We start from the raw sequence: 21,647 nt of genomic DNA on the forward strand, positions 1-21,647 counted from the left end.
AAATAAGAAGTCAGATGCATATGGTAGTGGCCCCAAAGCAACCCCAAATTAATCATGTAGAAAGGATCCTTACAAATTCTCCATTTGGATCATAGAGAGCGCTCATAGGGAAACTGCTGTAAATGTTAGACTATGCTGCTGTACCGCCACCTAGCGGTCACTCTCCGATAAGCATCCATGCACTGGCAAGGAAAGGAATCTCCGAAGCTTTAAAAAGCTTCTCTCTCTGTTTGGAGGTAAATGGCAGACTTTCATGACAGAAACTATGGCTTGGTGTACCAGTTTCCAAGCACCCGGAGCTTGCAGTTTGTAAGCAATAATAACTAATATGAACCCCCGCCAAAAGAAAATTTCCTCTCAGTCTGTCATTGAGGATAATAAAAATTTATCTTCATATATAGCCCAATGTGCCAAGCACTGTGCTAAATAGTTATGGCTTTCATTTCATCCTCACAACCACGGGAAATAAGGGCTTTTAGATCCCCCAAGTTATACATGAGCAAACTGGGGTAGACAGAGGTTGGCTTACCCAGTGTCACCCAGATAGTGGCTAAGGTAAGATTTGAATTTGGCTTTTTCTGACTGGATTTCCCTATCCACAGCATCACCTTGGGGATGAGTTCAAAATCTGCCTCTGAAACCTAATTACTATGTATTCCAGGACAAGTTACTTAATCTCAGTGCCTGTGGAAACTAGGATTATGAGGAACAGATGACTTGGTGATGTGCTCTGGTGGAGGAACTTTGTTTACTGGAAGTTTTCCAACTTAACAAAATTACAAATAAAACAAAAAACACATGCACACACTTCTGAATATAATAAAATTTCTGGCAAGGATTAAATAATGACAAAATATAGACATAATAATAATAATAAATGGAGTGGCTTAAGAGATGAGTTGATGTTAGGAAATCATAAAAGTTGATCAGTCTGAATACTGTTATTGGTATGTCATCATTTTGTTTTTTAACATTTTTCATTACACTTATTTAGTAAATCATAATATTGTACCTGTTAGATATGTTGATCCTTTAACAACCAGATTTTCCCCTTCTTCAACGTAATTTCTCCTGATCTTAAGATCAAAAACAAAAATGAGAAACACCTTCCACACAATTTTTTATGGTGAAGGTCTAATGAACAGCATGAAGCTAAAGAAGGGTTATGGGTTGGAAGGATGTGAAAACCACCCTTCCTGAATGGGCAGCTATATTCTATAGGATAGAATTAATATGAGGAAAGAAGATTAGGGGAAAAAATAATAACATAACTACAAATGAAAAATTATTATAAGTAGTACACACAGTTTTACTTTTAAAATAAAATGTAAATGTATCATATGAAGATAATAGCAAATACATTTTCACTTTTAATAGCAAATTTATAATATTTTATATAAGGACACATAGCCCTACCCTTCTCATTTGTCAGAAATTCAAGAGAAAATTTGGTTATTTCAATTTCCCAAAAAATATTTCCTGAAATTTTGCAACCAGTAAGCCACATGTTTACTTTCATGTTTTATGGTTTATTTTTGCCAAGCTGCCTAACATTTCCTTTCATTTAAAAAAATGCTCTTTGTTTTTTTTTTTTACTTTTTACTACTTGACAAATCTGTTTTCATTGCTTTGGGCACTTTCCAAAATGCTATACAAGGATCACCATATGTATCTAACAAATTATTTTGTATTATCTAATGTGAGAGAAAAATAGAACTGAGATTCTAAAGTTACTTTCCACTTATTTTTCTGGTTTTTTTTAAAGTATTTAAAATATTTCTATAGATGTTGTACCACTGGAGTTAAGAAACTTACACAAAAAATATAATAAAAATAGCAAATTTCCAAATATAGTGAACAAATAAGAACATATGTAAGTATAAACTCAGACTCAATAATTAAGAGTAAAATTATGAGATTGATCCCATCATATTTAACTTTTATTCTAACATTCTTGATTTTCATTCATCAGTAAACTTTATAAACAATGTCTCTCTAATATATCTGATTTCAAATGTTTGATGACTTTCATCTAGAACATCTGGAATAAATTGCTATTTTATATTTCAAAGACCATTCTAAATTAACTGGAAGGAACTAATTAGTTTAAATATCAAATCAAATTTATGGGAAATAAGACAAGGGGAATTCATTGTAGGGCTTTATGATAATACTAACGGTAACTCAGATTAATAGCAAAATGTTCAATATAAATGAATAAAACACAATCATATAATGTAGGTCATTGCCAGGAGAAAAATCTTTCTCTGCCAGAAATTCAGAGAGGCACATTGAACGAGTAGTTAGGAGAAGTGGGTTCTAAATCCACCTCTTTTATGAATTTGTAGTGCTACCTGAAGGAAATCACTTAATCTTTCTCTAATCCATGGTTTCATCCTCTGTAAAATTAAGAGGATTGGACCTGGTGGCCTCTCAATTCCCTGACAACTCTAGAATACTCTTATTCTACTAAGCCTATAATTACCTCAAAAGGCAATGTTCAAATCCAGAATAAAAGGCAAAAGTTGTTTGAGGCAAATATTAGCTTCTGGTAGGGCTTGACTTCACCATATCTTCCATCCAACTGACCCTGGGGACTGAAGTCAAGTAGAATATAAAAAGCCAAGCGAGATCCTATGAAAATGCTTTGACAAAATTTAAGATGAGGAAGGAACACTCTGAGGATGAAGGATGGGCTGATCAGAGAATGTTTTTACCGTTTCTCTCTGATAATACAATCTCTTTGCCTGTGTCTTCCTTTGTGCTGTCATATGTGGCCTTGTACAAAGAAAGTTTAGGGAAAAAAAGATTACTCCCTGTTCCAGAGAATCACTTATGCCATGGAACTTATTACTTTATGGAAAGGCATGACATTAGAAAGTCCTTAGAATAAAAATGGTGAGCAACACAAATGCCCAAATATATTTTTGTAATCCAGGAATATTTTATAAAATAATATTTACTTGCTTAAAATAGAAGTTCCTCTATGCCCAAAGGGTGCTAAAAGATTGTCTGCCATTGGATCCAGCCATAGCACTGCTGGGTTTGTACTCCAAAGAGATAATAAGGGAAAAGACTTGTACAAGAATATTCATAGCTGCGCTCTTTGTGGTGGCAGAAAAGCATTGGAAAATGAGGGGATGCCCTTCCATTGGGGAATGGCTGAACAAACTGTGGTATATGTTGATGATGGAATACTATTGTGCTCAAAGGAATAATAAAGTGGAGGAATTCCATGGAGACTGGAATGACCTCCAGGAATGGATGCAGAGTGAGAGGAGAAGAACCAGGAGAACATTGTACACAGAGACTGATACATTGTGGTACAATCAAATATAATGGACTTCTCCATTAGTGGTAATGCAGTGATCCTGAACAACTTGGAGGAATCTACAAGAAAAACACTATCCACATTCAGAGGAAAAACTGTGGGAGTAGAAACACAGAAGAAAAACAATTGCTTGAATACATAAGTCAAGGGGATATAGCGGAGGCGGCAGACTCTAAATGAACATCCTAGTGCAAATATCAATAATATGGAAATAGGTTCTGTTCAAGGTCACATGTAATACCCAGGGGAATTGCACATCAGCTGCTAGAAAGGTAGGGTGGGGAGGGAGGGAAATAACGTGATTCTTGTGACCAAGGAATAATGTTCCAAATTGTCTAAATGAATTATTTTTTTAAAAATAGGAGTTCCTTAAGAATATAGACTGTTTTTATTTATTTTTTTTGTTTTTGTTATTATGTCCTTAGCTTAGCACAACTTTGTTATTGTTCAGTTGTATCCGACTCTACATCCTCCCATAGACAATGTTGATGGAGTTTTCTTGGCAAGATTCCAGAGTAGTTTGCCCTTTTTTCTCCAATGTGTCTTCATATTACACATATTACACATATTACATGAGGTACTGAGGCAAATTGGGCCCAAGTGACTTGCCCAGAGTCACAAAGATAGTATATATTTGAGGCTGGATTTAAACGCAGATCTTCCTGACTCCTGGCTCAATGCTCTATTCACTGCAACATCTATCTGCCCCACTTACCACAGCTTAGTAGGTGTTAACCAACATTGATTCCTATAAGACAGGAAAAAATTAAAAAAGAAGAGGAGAATAAGAAGCCTGGACAAGGAGTGAGGAAATACCTAAAAGACCCATTTTGAGGAAATATTTATGGAAAATTGGTCATATTCACAGTGCAATGAAGTATCAGGAGACCTAAGTTCAAATCCCAACTCTGACAATTATTATATGCCTTCGGCAGGTCAAACAGCCAAGCCTAAAGGAATATATATTTTTTTTAATATTACCTTCTGTGTTTAGTCTCAATTCTAAGGCAGAAGGGCAGTAATGGCTAGGGGTTAAGTGACTTGCCCAGGAGACATAGCTAGGAAGTGTCAGAGACTATATTTGAACCCCAATCTTCCATACTCCAGGCCTGGCACTCTATTCACTGTGCTATCTAGCTACCTCTAAGCTTTTAGAATGTTAGGAGAGTGTGCCAGGAAAGATGGTAGTTCTAGTGTTCCTCCACATTATCATAAAGAATGGAAGTTGTTGACCACCATCCCAACCAACTTTCTGGGATGAAGGAAAAAGCAAGGTGGGAGAGGGTGACCCTGGTTATGGTTGGTCTTCCTCCCACCTGACTATTCCAATGGTGTCTAAAATGTCAAAAGATTGAGGAAGAAGCTGAGGGGGAAAGCAAGTTGGTAGGGAACCCCTCATCCTGGATGGTCTAAATGAGGAATTTCTTTTTCCCTTTGTAGCATGTCGCTGTAACATCAATGGCTCATTCTCAGAAATTTGCCATACAAAGACAGGACAATGTGAATGTAGACTCAATGTTCAAGGACTTCGATGTGATGAGTGTCAGGTAAGGAATATGATTTTCTGATCTTTTTTCTTCATCTCAAAATCTATAAAAAGCCTTCAGAAATACATTTGAAATTTGATGTATTAAAATAGTAGGTATTATTGTTTTAATTTCTAAAAATAACCATAGTAAAGTATTATCAATAGTATTGGAATCTAGAAATCCTGGGGTCAGACAAATCCTGCCTCAGACACATATTAATTATGTGATATTGGTAAGTCACTTAACTTCTGAGTACCCAGACTCCTTTCTGAGACTATAAATTGCTGAGTTGCATTGGGGGAGGCATTTTCTAAACAGAGTTTTCTAACAAGCTGAAATCACCTGTGCAGGCCAAAAGAAAAGAAAAATATATATTCAAAGGATAGTTAGGGATTAGTTATCAACATATAGAAAGTCAATGAAATTATTGGAATCATCAGCAAAATTGTGTGGCAAATTAACATTTGGCAATCAGCATATACTTCTTCGGCAATAGAAATGTATAATATTTGCTATAATTCAAATGTCCCTGGAGCAAAAAATATAAACCATTCATATTTAGTATGAGCAATTTTCCAGCTCTTTGAGGAAATTCTCACCACAGGCAAAGCTCAGGGAAGATCTTATTCAGTGCAAAGTAAAACACTTTGTTATCCTTTTATGCCTGGCACAGTTAAATAGCCTTTGATTTTAACAAAATATCATTTTTTTTAATTTTAGACACAGTACGACCTACTGTTTTGAACTTGACAACAGCTTTACAATCTACTAAAATATATTTTAGAAGAGAATCATCGCTCTAAAATGAAATATTTAATAATAATTAGCTATTGACCATGTGAAGAAGAAATTACCAATCTTATCACAATCAATAGAGAACACATTTGGAGAATTTCCCAGAGATGGAGCTTTGCACTGATCCCTACATGTGGGTCTATCTCATTTGTTAGGGCTGATCTTATTCACTTACAAAGCAGGTAGTCAAAGATTGTAGTGATCTCTGTGACCAAGAAATAAAAAGAACATAACATTAACTGTGGTCTCATTAGCAGACCATATTAGCCAACTGCCCACAACTGTTTGCTTGGAATGTAAACCTATTTCAGCATCATCTCTGTTGCAATGAGGTTACTTTCACAGGATAATGATTAGTCCTTAAGAACACTAAAAAGAGGACCAGTTGGATGACTCAGTGAATAGGTGGCCAGGCCTAGAGCCTGGAGGTCCTGAGTTCAAATCTTGTCTAAGCTATTTTCTAACTGTATTACCCTGATCAAGTCACTTAACCCTAATTTCCTAGCCCTAGCCACTCTTTTGACTCAGAGCGTAATATTGATTTTAATTCAAAGACAGAAGTGAAGGACTTTTTTGAAGAAAAGGAAAGAGAGAGAGAGAGAGAGAGAGAGAGAGAGAGAGAGAGAGAGAGAGAGAGAGAGAGAGAGAGAGAGAGAGGAGAGAGAGAGAGAGAGAGAGAGAAGGAAGGAAAGAAGAAAGGAAGGAAGGAAGGAAGGAAGGAAGGAAGGAAGGAAGGAAGGAAGGAAGGAAGGAAGGAAGGAAGGAAGGAAGGAAGGAAGGAAGGAAGGAAGGAAGGAAGGAAGGAAGGAAGGAAGGAAGGAAGGAAGGAAGGAAGGAGGGAGGGAGGGAGGAGAGAGACAGAAACAGAGACAGAGAGAGAAATAGAGAGACAGAGAGAGGAAGAAAAGGGAAAAAAGGAAAGAAGGAAGAAGTCATTTCTCAAGGTCCTGTGAATCTCTACAAAGGTATTATTTTCAGAGCAGCTGTGACATTGCATTTGTGAAGGAAGGTTTCCTCACTAGATTTCCCTACTTCAGCAAAATAGCCAGTTTTACCCAAAAATATGTGCTATGAACAGACATATGTATGTTTTTGTATTCACATACACACATTCAGTAGGAGCTACTCCTCTAGTGTCAATGTCCTTCCTTTAGGAATGTCTGGGAATGTCATCAAATTTACAATTTTGAATATTGTCTTATGCTCTGTGTTTCACATTCTCTTTTGCCTTTGGCTCTGAAAGCCCCAGTTGCAGTGGGACTCAGAGAAGCAATTCTGTGTGTTTTGTGACTGCAACCCTCTTGGCTCTATGTCACCTCACTGCGACAGGACTGGAAGATGTATCTGTAAATCAGGATTTGTAGGTAAAAAGTGTGAATCCAGGAGGCAGGTGCATAAACAGGAGGAAAAGCCATGGATAACTCAACAACTACAAGGTCCTCCTCCTCCTCTACCTCCTCCAAAGTGGGGTACTGTCAGCACAAGCGGGTGCCCTCGGGGAGCCTATAAACCCCAATCTCTGGTAATCCCAAAAGCACTGCATGGAACGTGTCTCAGCATGGATTTCTCTGTGTGCTGTAGCTGACATTTTTTGTCTTTGTGTCCCTAGCGCCTAGCACAGTGCCTGGCACACGGGAGGCACTTAATAAATGTTTCCTGATTGATGGTTCCTGGAAATGCCTTTATTGAATTATCCTGAGTCAAGAGCATTAATTCTGCATATTGTAAATGTAGAATTTTATTGACTGATAGATTCAGTTTTTTAAATTAGTATCTTCCTAAGGGCTAGTTTGGATCATCCCATTTCCCTTTTCAAAAGCTTACACTGGCACATTATCATCTCTAGCACAAATAGAAATCCCAGAGCCTGATGTTTAAGATCCTTTTTTCCCAGTCTGTCTCCAGTTTACCTTTCCAGAGTAGTTTCCCATCACTCCTTTCATTGTCCTCTTTGTTCTAGTCAAAATGGACTACTAGATGTTTCCTCATCTATGTATTCACAAAGTTACATACAGACATACCCACTCTTTATCACCTTTCAGAATTCTTATTGTTCTTAAAGATTCCACTAAGTTCTACTCTTCCAAGGAGCTTTCCCATATCTACCCCTTTACCCTTACTCAAAAAGCTCTTTCTATCCTCAAATATTACTAGGAAACCTCTTCTAGATCTTCCCATTGGCCCCAAATTCACTACCTTATCTGCATATAGGTTGTAACCATAGTAATAGAACTCTTGGAAGCTAATTTTTTCCCTTTATATCCTGAATGCTTACTTTGAGACCTTATCAAATAATAGATGCTTAATAATTATTTGTTGTTCTACTCCAGGACCTCATTGTGGTGTATAACAAATAACGTTTAGTTCTCAAAGGCTGTGCCTAAACCCTGGCAGCTCCTGACAACTGGAAAGGTCATCAATGAATATTGCTGGGGAGAGGGGAGAAAGCAAGCATAGGGGAGAGAAAAAGGAGAGTGGGGACAAGGAAAGGAAGAAGGAAAGAATAGACAGTCACAAAACATATCAACTATGGCATGAAAGATGGTAATTTGCAACTTAAAAGTACCTGAATGCCTAAATAAATCTCACCAAGGTTATTGTATTAGAAACTCATCTAAGTAAGCTTAAAAGCAAGAAAACATGTAACCTAATGTCCCTTTTGACTTATTATTATTAATTACTATCTCATCAAGTTTTGTTTATATGGGTTCAGAGGGACAGTCATTACAATAATCTCTTTTGTAACAAAAATTAGAAAAGACATAATCAAATTTTCTGGACAGTTACATCAAGTCTCATTTCTAGTCTTATCCATTTTTTTAAGATCTAATTCTGGTATCATTCTTTAAAACAAGATCTGTCTGGAGCCTTGTCTGTCATTCTTGCATACATGTCATGAGTAACAGTTCATGCATACAGACTTGCAAATGCAACTAACTGCTCTTACAACCCAAGAGCTCCTACTCTCTGGAAGGGAGAGAAGGGGAAAGAAAACTAAGGATTGGTGTAAAGAAATAAGGATTTCTCTTCCTTTTACTAAAGAAAATAAATGCATTCATCCAGTTACCCAGATATTTTTAGATATCTAAATATTTGGTATCACATAAAGAATATATGAACTGAATTTTTATCTGAAAATTTGACTATGCAGGCAGAAGGGGAAAATGGATGGATGATAAGAAGGTAATTCTAAGAATTCTCCCATTTTCACTTATAAAATGTCATTAAATTTCAGAAAATTTTACGACAGAAAGTATGGTTCTTTAAAAATGCATATTGTTTTTTAGGAAAAAAAGTCATTAGTTTTAAAAACACAAAAATCAGGAAGAAAAGCAGCCCTTCCTTTGCCACTTTCCTGTTCTCCTTAATCCAGTGCAAAACCCTGTTTCAGCCTTTCAGATAATCTTTTCCCCCACTTTTCACCTTTATAAATATAATTTATGAGAACCTATCAAACTTCTTATTGAGAGCTGAGCTCTAGACTCTGCTTGGTTGGCTTCAATGCATTAATCTGGATGTCTGGCCTGAGATCTTTGTTATTCACATTTGTTTTCTGAGTATGCTTTTCTTAACCATTGAAAGTAATCTTTGAGAGTAGTGATTGCAATTAGAAATGTAATTACTGAATTTGGGTAGTCTTTATTCTATAGTATCTTGACTTGATATCTTTTTTTTTTAATTATAGGATTTCACTGTTCAGAAATTCTTTATAGGAAATTGCTTGTTGATTTTTTTTTTTTACAAAACATTTCCTGTCAAGTCCTTTGGTTCCTTTAGTTCATTTTAAAAGTAGGGTACTATGCTTTATTTTATTTCTTGTTGGAGCTAAACAATACCAAACTATCACATCTATTCTTTTGTCCTTTTTTCTTTTCTTTGGCTAACAGCATTAGCCATTTATCATTTGGGTTCACAAAAAAAATAGAAATTAGGAGTGGAATGAGAAAACAATGCAAAGTATGTTGAAGTTTCAAATATGAACACATTCAATGTGTAGTAAAATTTGAAAACATTAATTTTCAAGAAAACTGATTCTTTGTTTTGATTATTCCCATTATTATTGGCAATATACTACAGATAATAGTAAAAATGGTCTTAGTAATAAAAATTAAATTTTTCTTGGTTGATATGCAATCAGCTTTTGAAGTTTCTTTTCATACACATAATAGGGTAAAGTTCATTGAGTCTAATGTTATATTTGGAGTTAATTGCCATTATTTTATTATATTTTAATCTCTAAGCCCAACAGAGTTGGGGTAATGAAAAGAAGGCCTTTACTTACAAACTTAGCATTATATAGTAAAGATACTTTGAATTTTTCTAATATTAATAAGAAAGGGGTTTGTGCATAGCCATCTTCATTTTCATTCAATTCTCTTATGACTAATGGCACATATCTGTAAGACACCTGGCTAGGGTCAAGGATGGAGATTTTGACTATGGAAGTGTTTTAAATAACTTAAATGAGGATAACCTATGAAAATAAAAATTCCTTTCTTTAGCATATTCTTAGAAATCTGTCATCAATAACCAACTCTGGGAAAAATCCCAATTAATTTATGATTTTGACTTTGATGTGAACATATTTCCCAAGATAGTTCAGCAAACATGTCACTAACTGCACATAAAGTAAATTTAGCAAATAATTTCACTGAATCCACATCCTGCTCATTTTTTGCAAATGTTTCACTTCAGTGGCAATTGGCCCCTGACTATGCCTAGAAAAAAACAATAGACAGTTTATTGTGATAGAAGATAAGATTAATATTTTGCCACAGTATTTGAAACAGTTTGGATTTCAGAATCAAAAAATTATTATCAGAATTTACATTTAAACAATTAATAATCAACCAAATAAACATGAGATTGATCAGTTTCATTCTGCCAATGTAGATACCACTAATTAAATATATTTATGCCATCAATAAATCCTAGATTTAAAGCTTGAAGGAACCTTAGAGACCATCTTGTTCATATTTTTACATTCTATGGATAAGGTAATTGAGGCCCATAGAGGACCTCTAGGGCCACACAGGTCATTTATAGCACAACTGGGATTCAAAGCCAGGTCCTCTGATTCTAAATATTGTGCCTTCCCACTAGACCATAATATAGTTTGTATGGTGATAAGCAAGAAATACTTTGTATTTGGTCATAGAAGGAACTGAATCAAAGATATCAGACTAAGAAAGAGAGAAAGAACATTGTTTAAACATTTTTTTTTCTGAAACTGTTTTAAAATAAGATCTAAAGAAACAATGCCAAGTTTTGTGAACTTGTAATCCAGGACCTGAAAGAAGTGAGCTCAACCTAAAAGAAATGAAGCTGTGAACAAAAGAGGTTTTTAATTAAAACTGGAAACCACCCATGGATTCCATCTTTTAGACACATCATTGCTATGACCCTGGGAGGTGTGGGGAAAGGCTAGTTAAAATGTTACAGACCTCAAGATATTGCCCCAGTGCTGCCCTCACTTCTGATGTGACTTCAATTTAATAGTCTTTCTCCTTTGATAGGGCAGGAAATATCTATTAACTTTAATAACAGCCTGGCTGTCATAGTAATAGCATAAAAGAGAAAAACCCACAGTCCACAATTCCCTCTGTTCCCACCTGCACGCTTTGTTTAGCTGTTATGATTTTGGCTTATTTGTCCTTAACTGGTTTTCCTTTTCCTTCTATGCCAGCCTCAAACCTTTGGCCTACAGTCCTCCCAGGGCTGTGTTCCCTGCAACTGCAATTCCTTTGGATCCAAGTCTTTTGACTGTGAAGAGAGTGGGCAATGCTGGTGCCAGCCCGGGGTGGCAGGAAAGAAATGTGATCGGTGTGCTCATGGCTATTTTAAGTTTCAAGAGGGAGGTTGTACTCGTAAGTAAATAACTATTCCCCTTCATCTTATTATTTAAGGCTTTGTAGGGAAAGAAAAAGCAATTGATGTGTTTTCAACAACATAGAAAGAAGCAACAATAGGGCAAAATTTGCTATTGAGGCATGATTCCCAACAATTGGGAGGAACTCATTGCTAGGGTGAAATGATAGTGGTGAAGTTAGCATTTGTTTCTAGAATTTGCGTTAGAGAATGAAGGAAAAATCGGGCATCATTTGATCTGTTCCTTAGTTTGGGAGAAAGATTTCCAAAGATTCAGAGGAAGTAGAGATAGAACTAAATACTATTTAAAGTTATAATTATTAAAATATGGTCATTGGTTCCAGACCAATGGAAACATGTAGTCTGAATTCAAATAAGGAGACCACTTCAGAGTATTCACTATTCCCACTAATTGATACTTAGATATACTCAAGATTAGTAGTGCAGTCAGTAAAAGCAATTTGCCCTTGATGAGTTTGAGTAACCTGATCCAAATGAATTAATTACATTCCATGGTATTGATAGAAGTGGTGACTGGTGGCTAAATCACTATCTGTAATATTTGAAGATAATGGATAATAAGCGGAAGGTAATTGTGCCAATTTTCAAAGTGAAGAAAATAGTCCACAAACTATAGGCCAGTAATCCTGACTTCAATTCCTGGCAAAATTCTAGAACATAATATCAGAGATAGTGATCATCAAGAATAGGAAAGGATGGGGGGCAGCTGGATAGCTCTGTGGACTGAGAACCAGGACTAGATATGGGAGGTCCTCAGTTCAAATCTGGCCTCAGATACTTTCCAAGTGTGTGACCCTGGGCAAGTCGCTTGACCCCCATTGCCTAGCCCTTACCATTCTTCTGCCTTGGAACAGTACTGATTCCAAGACAGAAGGTAAGGGTTTTTTATATTAAAAAAAAATAGAATAGAAATGGCTAATCACATAGAATTGATATGGATTCATCAAGACTGAGTCAAGACAAAAGGCGGAGTCAAGATGGCAGCGTAGAGGCAGCAGCGAAAGTTTAGACCTCTGAAAACCGTTCCTTACCGATTACAAACTGAATGCTCCTAGGGGACTGAAAAATCAAACCTAACAACAAGACAGAGCAAAGGAACCCTCCTGCTGAACTTAACTTAAAAGGTCTGACCCCCCCAAATCCAGAATTCGAGAAAACTGGGGTTTAAGGGGAAGGAAGAAGGAAGGTCCCAGGACCCCTCCACCACCTAGAGAGCTAAGCCTCCAACAGCAGATGAAACCTCTCGGTGGGCAAAGGCACTGGTCTGAGGGGGTACCTTGTGAACAAAGCTGAGCCAGGCTAAGAGTTTCCAACAGAGGCAGTGGGGAAGCAGATAGAGGAGAAACACAGAGCACAGAGCATGAGGCATAGTTGCAGCAGCAGAGACACTCCATATTGCCCGCCCCTTTTACTGAGGTTTTGGCATCAGGGCACATCCAGCAACCCTGCCAGCCTTAATCCCAACAAAGCCTTCAGAAGACAGGGAATCTCAAGCTCCAACACCCCTCCCCCACAGACTGCACTGAGAAATTTACTGACAAAACTCCAAGGGTGAAGGCAAAAAGAAAAGCCCAAAACTACCAAAAAAAAAAAATTTGAGCAGCAATAGCTCAGGAAACTGCAGGGAGTAAAGAATGGATAAATATGAGCAAACAACAGAAATAAAAAAGAAATGACAGTCAACAGCTTCTATACAAGTAATGAACAAAGAGCAAATGGAACAGAGAAGGATGAGGGAACACCAAACAAACAAACAAACACAAAAAAAAAAAAAAACAGAAGAGCCAGAAAATTGGATACAGGCTCTGGAAGATCTCAAAATACAATTCAAAACACAAGAGAGTCTGAAGACAACTGGGAAAAGAACTTAAAAACTAAGATAAGTCATCTGGAAACAGAGGCACTTAAACTAAAACAAGAAAATAGTTTACTGAAAGCCAAAATCAACCAGCTTGAAAATGAGGCAAAGGAGATGAAAGATGAGGCAAAGAAGATGAAAGATGAGGCAAAGAGGATGAAAGATGACCTCCAAAGAAAATCAGACCAGAAGGAGAAGAAATGACCAAAAAACCAGGGATGAAATCCAGTTTTTAAGAACCAGAATACAACACCTAGAATCAAGTGACTTTACAAGGCAGCAGGACACTATAAAACAAAATCAAAAGAATGAAAAAATTGAGGAAAATATGAAGCATCTCATTCACAAAACAGAAGATTTAGAAAATTGTTTCAGGGGAGACAACTTAAGAATCATTGGTCTACCAGAAGACCATGACAAAAGAAAAAGCCTGGATTCATACTACAGGAAATTATCTAAGAAAACTGCCCCAATATTCTAGAACAAGAGGGGAAAATGGAGATTGAAAGAATCCACATATCACCTCCTATACTTAATCCCCAACTGATGACCCCCAGGAATGTTATAGCCAAATTCAAGAACTATTAGAGCAAGGAAAAAATATTACAAGCTGCCAAGAAGAAGTCATTCAGATACCATGGAACATGGAACCACAGTGGAGGAAACACAGAATCTGGCTGCATTTACACTAAAGGAGCAAAAGGCATGGAATAAGATATTCCAGAAGGCAAGGGAACTAGGTCTATAACCAAGAATCAACTACTCAGCAAAACTGACTATATTCTTATAGGGGAAAGTATGGTCATTCAACAAAATAAAAGAATTCCAAGTATTTGTAAAGAAAACACCAAACCTGAACAGAAAATTTGATGCCCAAGCACAGAACTCAAGAGAATCATCAAAAGGTGATTTAAAAAGAGAGAAAAAAGAAAAACAAAACAAAACAAACAAACAAAAAACTTTTTTAAGAGACCCAATAAGATGAAATGATATGTATTCCTTTTAAAAAAGAGAGCATTGGTAACTCTTGTTATTATCACCTGGGCAGCTAGAAGAATTACACTTAGAGGGAACAGTGACAAACTGTATAAGATGAAATGACAAGACATAAATATAAATAGATAGAGATAGAGATATATGTATGCATAAATACATATACATGTGTGTATGTGTATATATATATATATATATATATATATATATATATATATATGAGTGTACACAAAGATGCATAGTCATTCTCGGTCACCAAGAGACTACCTATATATATAACTAGAGCTAAAAAAAGAGGTTAATAATAAAATAAGGGGCAAAAAACCAAAAGGAGGTAAATTTATATGTCACAAAGAAGCTCATGGCAGGAGCGGGGAGAACATCAATACACCAGAAGGCTAAAGAGGTTGGAGACAGGAAATACTCAACTCTTATGTGCATTGAAATTCACCCAAAGAGTGAAGAACAATCCAATCTATTGGAGCAGAGAATAGATTTGAGCCCTATAGGGAAGTAGAAGTATAACAAATGGATTGGTGGGGAGGGAAGTAATACAAGGGAAGGACAGGGTGGGGGTAGCTTAAAAAGACTGTAAGGAAAATAAGGGGGAAATTAGAAGGGAGGGGGTAGAAAGGGAAGTAAAATAATGGTGGGGAGTAGGGGGGATGATTAAAAACAAAACATTGGTTTTGATGAAAATAGTGAAAGAATAAGAGGAAGGACTAGGAGTAGAAATGAAAATGCTGGGAAATACAGAGCTGGTAATCATAACTCTAAATGTGAATGGAATGAATTCACCCATAAAATGCAAGCGAATACCAGAGTGAATTAGAATCCAAAACCCTACCAATGCTGTCTATAAGAAATACACATGATTAAGGTAGATATGTTTAGGGTAAAAGTAAGAAGATGAGGTCAAATCTATTGGGCATCAACTGATAAAAAGAAGGCAGAAGTTGCAATCATGATATCAACAAAGCCAAAGTAAAACTATATCTAGTTAAAATAGATAAGGAAGGTAATTACATCCTGATAAAAGGCAATATAGACAATGAGGAAATATCAGTACTCAACATGTATGCATCAAATGGCATAGCATCCAAATTTCTAAAGGAGAACTCAAGGATGAAATACGTAGAAAAACTACACTAGCGGGAGACCTGAACCTTCCTCTATCCAAAGTAGATAAATAAAACCAAATAAGAAATAAGAAAGAGGTAAGAGAAATGAATGAAATCTTAGAAAAATTAGAGTTAGTAGATATGTGGAGAAAAGTAAATAGGGACAAAAAGGAATACACCTTTTCAGCAGCACATGGTACATTCACAAAGATTGACCATGTATTAGGGCATAAAAACATTGCAAACAAGTACAAAAGAGCAGAAATAATAAATGCAACCTTCTCAGATCACAATGCAATGAAAATAATAATTAGTAAGGGTACATGGAGAGCCAAATCAAAAATTAATTGTAAATTAAACTATATGATTCTCCAAAATCAGTTATAAGAACAAAGCATAGAAACAATAAATAACTTTATTGAAGAGAATTGCAATGATGAGACATCCTCTCAGAATCTAAGGGATGCAGACAAAGTAGTTCTCAGTGGGGAATTCATGTCCTTGAGTTCATATACTCAAAGTATGCAAATACTTGTAAGCCTATCATGATTTAAAATATTCAGTTGAAATCTATGATTGGCAGTTCCATAAAGGTAAGTTTAGGTTTAGTGTAATGAAAACTCCAAAGTAGAATGGACATCCTTCAGCCTGTTTTTTCCCCCATTGGAAGGAATCTAGCAAAGACTGAATGGCCTCTTGATAATGAATTCTTGTAGAAGGAATTCTTTTTGTTTTAAATATAGATTGAAGTAGATGACTGCTAAGATTCCTACTCTAATATTTTGTCATTTGATATTCCAACAAAACAAGTACACTTATTTCAAAAATTATTTTAATCAATAGAATGTATTAGTATTCATCAATAATTGTAACAATATACCCCATACTAATAACTCACATCATATAGCACCTAAAAGTTGTGGATTTAAGTGCTTTGCCTAATAATAAAAATTAACAGTTAAAATACTCAGCAATCCACAGTCTTCTCCCCCTTCCTTTTTTCCTTCTTCCCCTTGTAGCTGTATGCGTGTGTATTTCTCTTCCTCAAGAGTACATGTACACACGATCTCTAGGTTTTCTTCTGCAAAATAAGAACCAAGAAATATTTTCCCCAGATTGCCACAATTGGTTCAATTAGTTCTACAGAATGTTTTTGTTATAAAGGTGCCTTGGACTTTGAGTTGTAAAGATCTGACTTGGATCGTGGCAAAGATACTTATTAGTTACGCATCACTTCACACCTCTCAGTCTCAGTTTTTTCATCTGTAGTTTCAGGATATTACCTCTTTAAAATACTATGTAAATGTCAGCTATCATTATTTTTATTATCCCCATTATTGTTATTAATGCAACCATCTCATTTCATAGAAGAGGAAATCAAGGCCAAGAGAGGTAAAGTATTTTGCTTTGGTTGACCTATTGAGGGGATGTAGGTCACATCTTTTACTACAGATAAAAACTGAGGCAATTTGAAAAATGAGTATAAGCGAGATGGGAAACAATGGAGTAATTCTAAATCTCATACAATAGAATATTTTGTATTTCATGAGAATGGAAATGAATAGATTCCCAATCTGATTCCTTTAAGCACACTTGTTAAGTCTTGCTACCATATTCTTGGAAAGTACTAAATATGCAGAAATAAAAGAATATCAATCAACAAACACGTATTATGTGTCCACTCAACTTAGTACTACAGTATATTCCAGACCACTATCCTAGGAGCTAGGGGTAAAGACACAAAGAAATAAACAATCCTTACTCTCAAGAAGCTTGCAGTTTAACCAGGAAGATGGCAATAATCTCTCTCAACTCTCTCAACCAGGCCCTTGAAACCTTATCACCTTGGAAACCCACTCAATTCCTGGATTTGACACATTAGAATACCTTCTACCCCTTCCTTTTTTCTTTCTGATGTGTCTTTTTACTCCCAGAATCTCCATTTTAAGGAGCATGCCCAGACCATCAGGTCTTAATTCCTCTCAAAACTACACTCTTCACTTTCACAGAGTCTATCTCCAATATAAGCTTCTTGAGCATAGGGACAGTTTTTCTGCTTGCATTTATATTCCCAGCACTTAACATGGTACATGGCACATAGTAAAGACTTAATCAATGCTCTCTGACTTCTTGACTATGAAAAAACACACTAGAGAAAAAAAATGTCCCTAATTTAGACAGCACTAATTTAGGATTTCCAACCAGTAACTTATGCTAGGGTCTAGGTCACCATTTACCTTTGCTTAGCAAAATCCATAATAAAGCTTAAAGCACCACAGAAATGATTTGTTATTATCAATTCATACATGTGTATAATACATATTATATACACCCATGTATTTTTATTACATATACAATACATGCAATATTAAAATCTTTTCACATTCTTCATACAGTGGGTAAAATCTAAGTGATATTCTAGTCATTAAAATGAATGAGAAGCTCAAAAGTAATTAATTATAATAATTATAATTTATTAGTATGCAAATGATTATAGGAGGAATTTTTAACAGCTCTTTTTAGAAATCTTAAAAGGCTTTAAACCCTACATAGGAACTGAGACTTTCATTAGAAATTATACTTATTTATCCATTATAGCAGAGGCACACAGTATGAAATTGTGGAAAGGGTCCCAAAAAACCCATATTCAAATCTTGACTACTACTTACTACCTGGCTAACTTTAGCAAGGATGATTCCCTGGGCCTCGGTTTCCTCATATATAAAATAAAAGAGTTTAAGAAGGTAATTTTGAAAGCCTGTTACAGACCTTTAAAAAAATGGAAAGCCTAAGAATCCAAGGCAAAACTGGATTTATGGACTAATACTGTTAGCTTGAAAAACAACCAAGCTACATTTTTAAAAATGCAATAATATATATTCTAATTTCTACTGTTTGTACAAGAGTGCCTCCAGCCATAGACTCTATATAGTTGAAAATATTAATATACCTCTAGAGGGTTAGTATTATGCTAATCATTTTGTTAAAGACAAAATTAGCAAAAAGCCTAGATCATGGAATTGGACAGGCAGAACTCTCAGGTCACACTGTTTATGCTACACATATAGCTGACTTGAATCTTGCTATATTCCCAAAGGAGTCATAGGACCAGGTTTTGAATACATGCCTTGTTATTCAATACCTATGTGACTTTGAGGAAGTTTTTTAACTTCTTCAGACTTCAGTTTGCTCATTCATCAAATGAAGAGATTAGACTAGATGATTTTCAAAGTATCTTGAAGCCCTAAATCTATGATTTTAAAATCCCTCCCCAATTTGTTGTCCAGTATCGACATGGAATTTCTTTACAATATCTTACTAATATTAGCTCTGTAAAATTTAATTTACTGTTTCTCACCTTAAATCTATTGAGTTCAAAAGGTTTATAGACTCTCTTACTACAGACAGGCTGACCTACCACAATACCTCATATAATTGAGTAAAGATTTCCCATGGTATTCGTGTACTTGCATTTACCTCACCAATTTTCAAGTTTCCTCTTTTTCCTTCACTCATTGGGTATAGAAAACTACACCAAAATCCTTTATCCCAAGAGCAGCAAAGAACTAAATGTTGTGTAGGCAAGGAAATCGAATTTTTTGACATCCTTAGAGCTTCACCTTGACATTTCCTTGGAGAACGGAATGGGGAAACAGGGATCTATTATTTGTTCTGAATTTCCATTGCAAACATTGCAAGGAAAGAGTAAGTTAACCACATAGAAATAAGGCAAATGGTAAATGCAGCCCCTAAAACACTTTGCACACATAATGTTTAGGACTAAGCTCCTTTTTTTTTTTTGAATTGCAGAGCTGTAAAACACTTGCTGATACAGATCATTTTTATTTTTGTGTATTCACCATACTGAAGTTCAAAAGAACAACTCTCATACCTATTGTTTACAATTCAGCTGTATCAAAGACTGGGGTGGAGCAGCAAATCTGTATAGTATGCAAAAAAAGTCAGAAGCAAACCCATGATGAACAAATATTGTCAGAGAAATAGGCATGTTTTATACAATTCGAACAGAATTAAATAGGAACATTTTTAATAATCCATAATAAGCTGGTAAATTTTTAAAAACTGATTTGGTGAATTGGAGAGGTTTTAATTTAGGGAATTAGGAGAAAGGCAAGGTCATTTCAAAGTCATCTGAAAATCCTACTGACCATTCTTTATTTCTTGTATTTTTTTCCTCTCCCCTTTAAAGCCTGTGAGTGTGCCCATCTGGGTAATAACTGTGACCCAAATACTGGCCAATGTATTTGTCCTCCCAATACTATTGGAGAAAAATGTGATAAGTGTGCACCTAACTCTTGGGGCCATAGCATCATCACTGGCTGCAAGGTAAGTGGGTTCTCTCTTTTTTATCACTGTGGAAAAATTAGAGAAGGACCTATGATTTTCTTTAGTAAAAAACTAAAACTACAATCCTAAACTGACAGTCTTCCAGAATTATGCTTGTACTGTGAGTTTTGATACTGATCAAGATTAGCCTTAGCTATAGGACCCTGTGTGTGAGCTACACCAGATCCTGGTTATGCAGTCAATGGCTTGTATATTTGGTTTTTTTTTTAAACTATCAGTTACATTTTTTTCATAGTAATACATATTACAGTGCAACAATTAAATTCCTGAAATGTCATAAATATTTTTATTTATAAACTGTACTCTATGAACATTAAGGAATTTTAACCATTTAAAGGATACCTATTGGTAATTATAAGATAGATGATTTTGTAAATCAAATAACCATATCCTTAATTGTCCTTTTGTTGAGTTTAGATTTGTATATATTGGGTTTTCTTAAAACATGTTTACTTTTATTTTCTTCATTAAGAAAAAAGGAGAGATCATTGTATTTTTTTTAATGGACAGCATTTTAACATTAGCATAGTATCAAGTCCTATTTATTGAAGAATTAAGGTATAGGATTAAATTTTCTGATCTCCTAAAACCTGATCCAACACATTTCCCCAAAAGATATAAGCTTTTTTTCTTAACAAAAGGAAAATATATTTGAGCATATGTTATAAAAGTAGAGATTATGTGGATATATAGTCATGAAACATATAAATAGTTCATGATTATGGCCCCAGTTAGAGATTGCAAACTCTCTAATAATTGATTGCGAGATTTAGAAATAAGCCCTGTTCTAGGAAAGATCATTCTCTCCTGTATGGTTCCTGATGACTAAATATAGTTGTTTATGAAAAATAAGTTCAAATCAATCAGATTCATCCTTTGATAGAATAAAAGAACATACTTTAAAATGAGTTCCAGTTCTACTAAAATTAAGTAAATCACCGAAGGAGGATAAGGACCACTCTTTCTTCCATATCTTTTTTCTTAGATCTCCAAACACCTAAGCTAAAGCACATTAAAACAGAAAACAGACAAAAATATTCTTATATATTCCATCTTTTCCTTCCCCCTTCAGTTTTCATCTCTCTATCTTCCTAGACTTGAATGGGTATGAAGAAATGATTTGCCAGTGTTACTATATCTGCTACCCCAGTAGCTTCACAGGTGTATGTTGGGGAGGAAGAAATGGGATAGGGTGATCTTTTCTCTTGCAAGGTATTCTCTCCTCTTCTTTTTTGAGGGTTGCTTCAGTCCCAAACCAACTATATTTCCTTCTCATGAGATGAGCAAAAAATAAAAATCTCAGAAGTCAATTCAGATCCAAGCCATTCTTATTCCCTCTAGAGGTATTATACCTATGTAGAGTTACTACTGTAATATAAATTCAGTAGCAGATATTTTGAATTTTAGCTATGTGGGGTGGGTCTAATAAAATTTTATTTCAGCTTCTCTAACTGAATACTTAATTCCCTCCATCATGATGTTTCTGCCATTTTTTTTCCTTTCTTCTGTTATGGTTCATTATGTAGGTATCAGTCTATTATCAGGTGAATAGTCCTTGAGGATGTCTGTTATACTGTGCCCTGGTCAGACCATATGTAATGTGCTATATTCAATTATTGCTACCAAAATTTAGAAAGGACCTTGATAATCTGTTGGAAGACAACCAGGATGATGAAGGACCTGAATTTCACACCATATGGAGATTATTTAAAGGAAATGGGAGAAAATAGAAATATCAAAATGTCTTAAAATATTTGAAGATC

At 35.4% G+C, this 21,647-nt stretch overlaps 1 protein-coding gene across 1 annotated transcript in view; it reads left to right on the forward strand.

Annotated features, from left to right (window-relative positions):
• Positions 1-21,647, forward strand: part of LAMA2 (laminin subunit alpha 2) — a 923,420-nt gene that overhangs the window by 644,521 nt on the left and 257,252 nt on the right. The window contains exons 20-22 of the mRNA XM_056818751.1: positions 4,772-4,878; positions 11,342-11,522; positions 19,727-19,863. Coding sequence (XP_056674729.1) covers positions 4,772-4,878; positions 11,342-11,522; positions 19,727-19,863 — 425 coding nt within the window. The remainder of the gene's footprint in view (positions 1-4,771; positions 4,879-11,341; positions 11,523-19,726; positions 19,864-21,647) is intronic.

Source organism: Monodelphis domestica, chromosome 2, assembly GCF_027887165.1.
Source record: "Monodelphis domestica isolate mMonDom1 chromosome 2, mMonDom1.pri, whole genome shotgun sequence".
In the NCBI taxonomy this organism is placed as follows: domain Eukaryota; kingdom Metazoa; phylum Chordata; class Mammalia; order Didelphimorphia; family Didelphidae; genus Monodelphis; species Monodelphis domestica.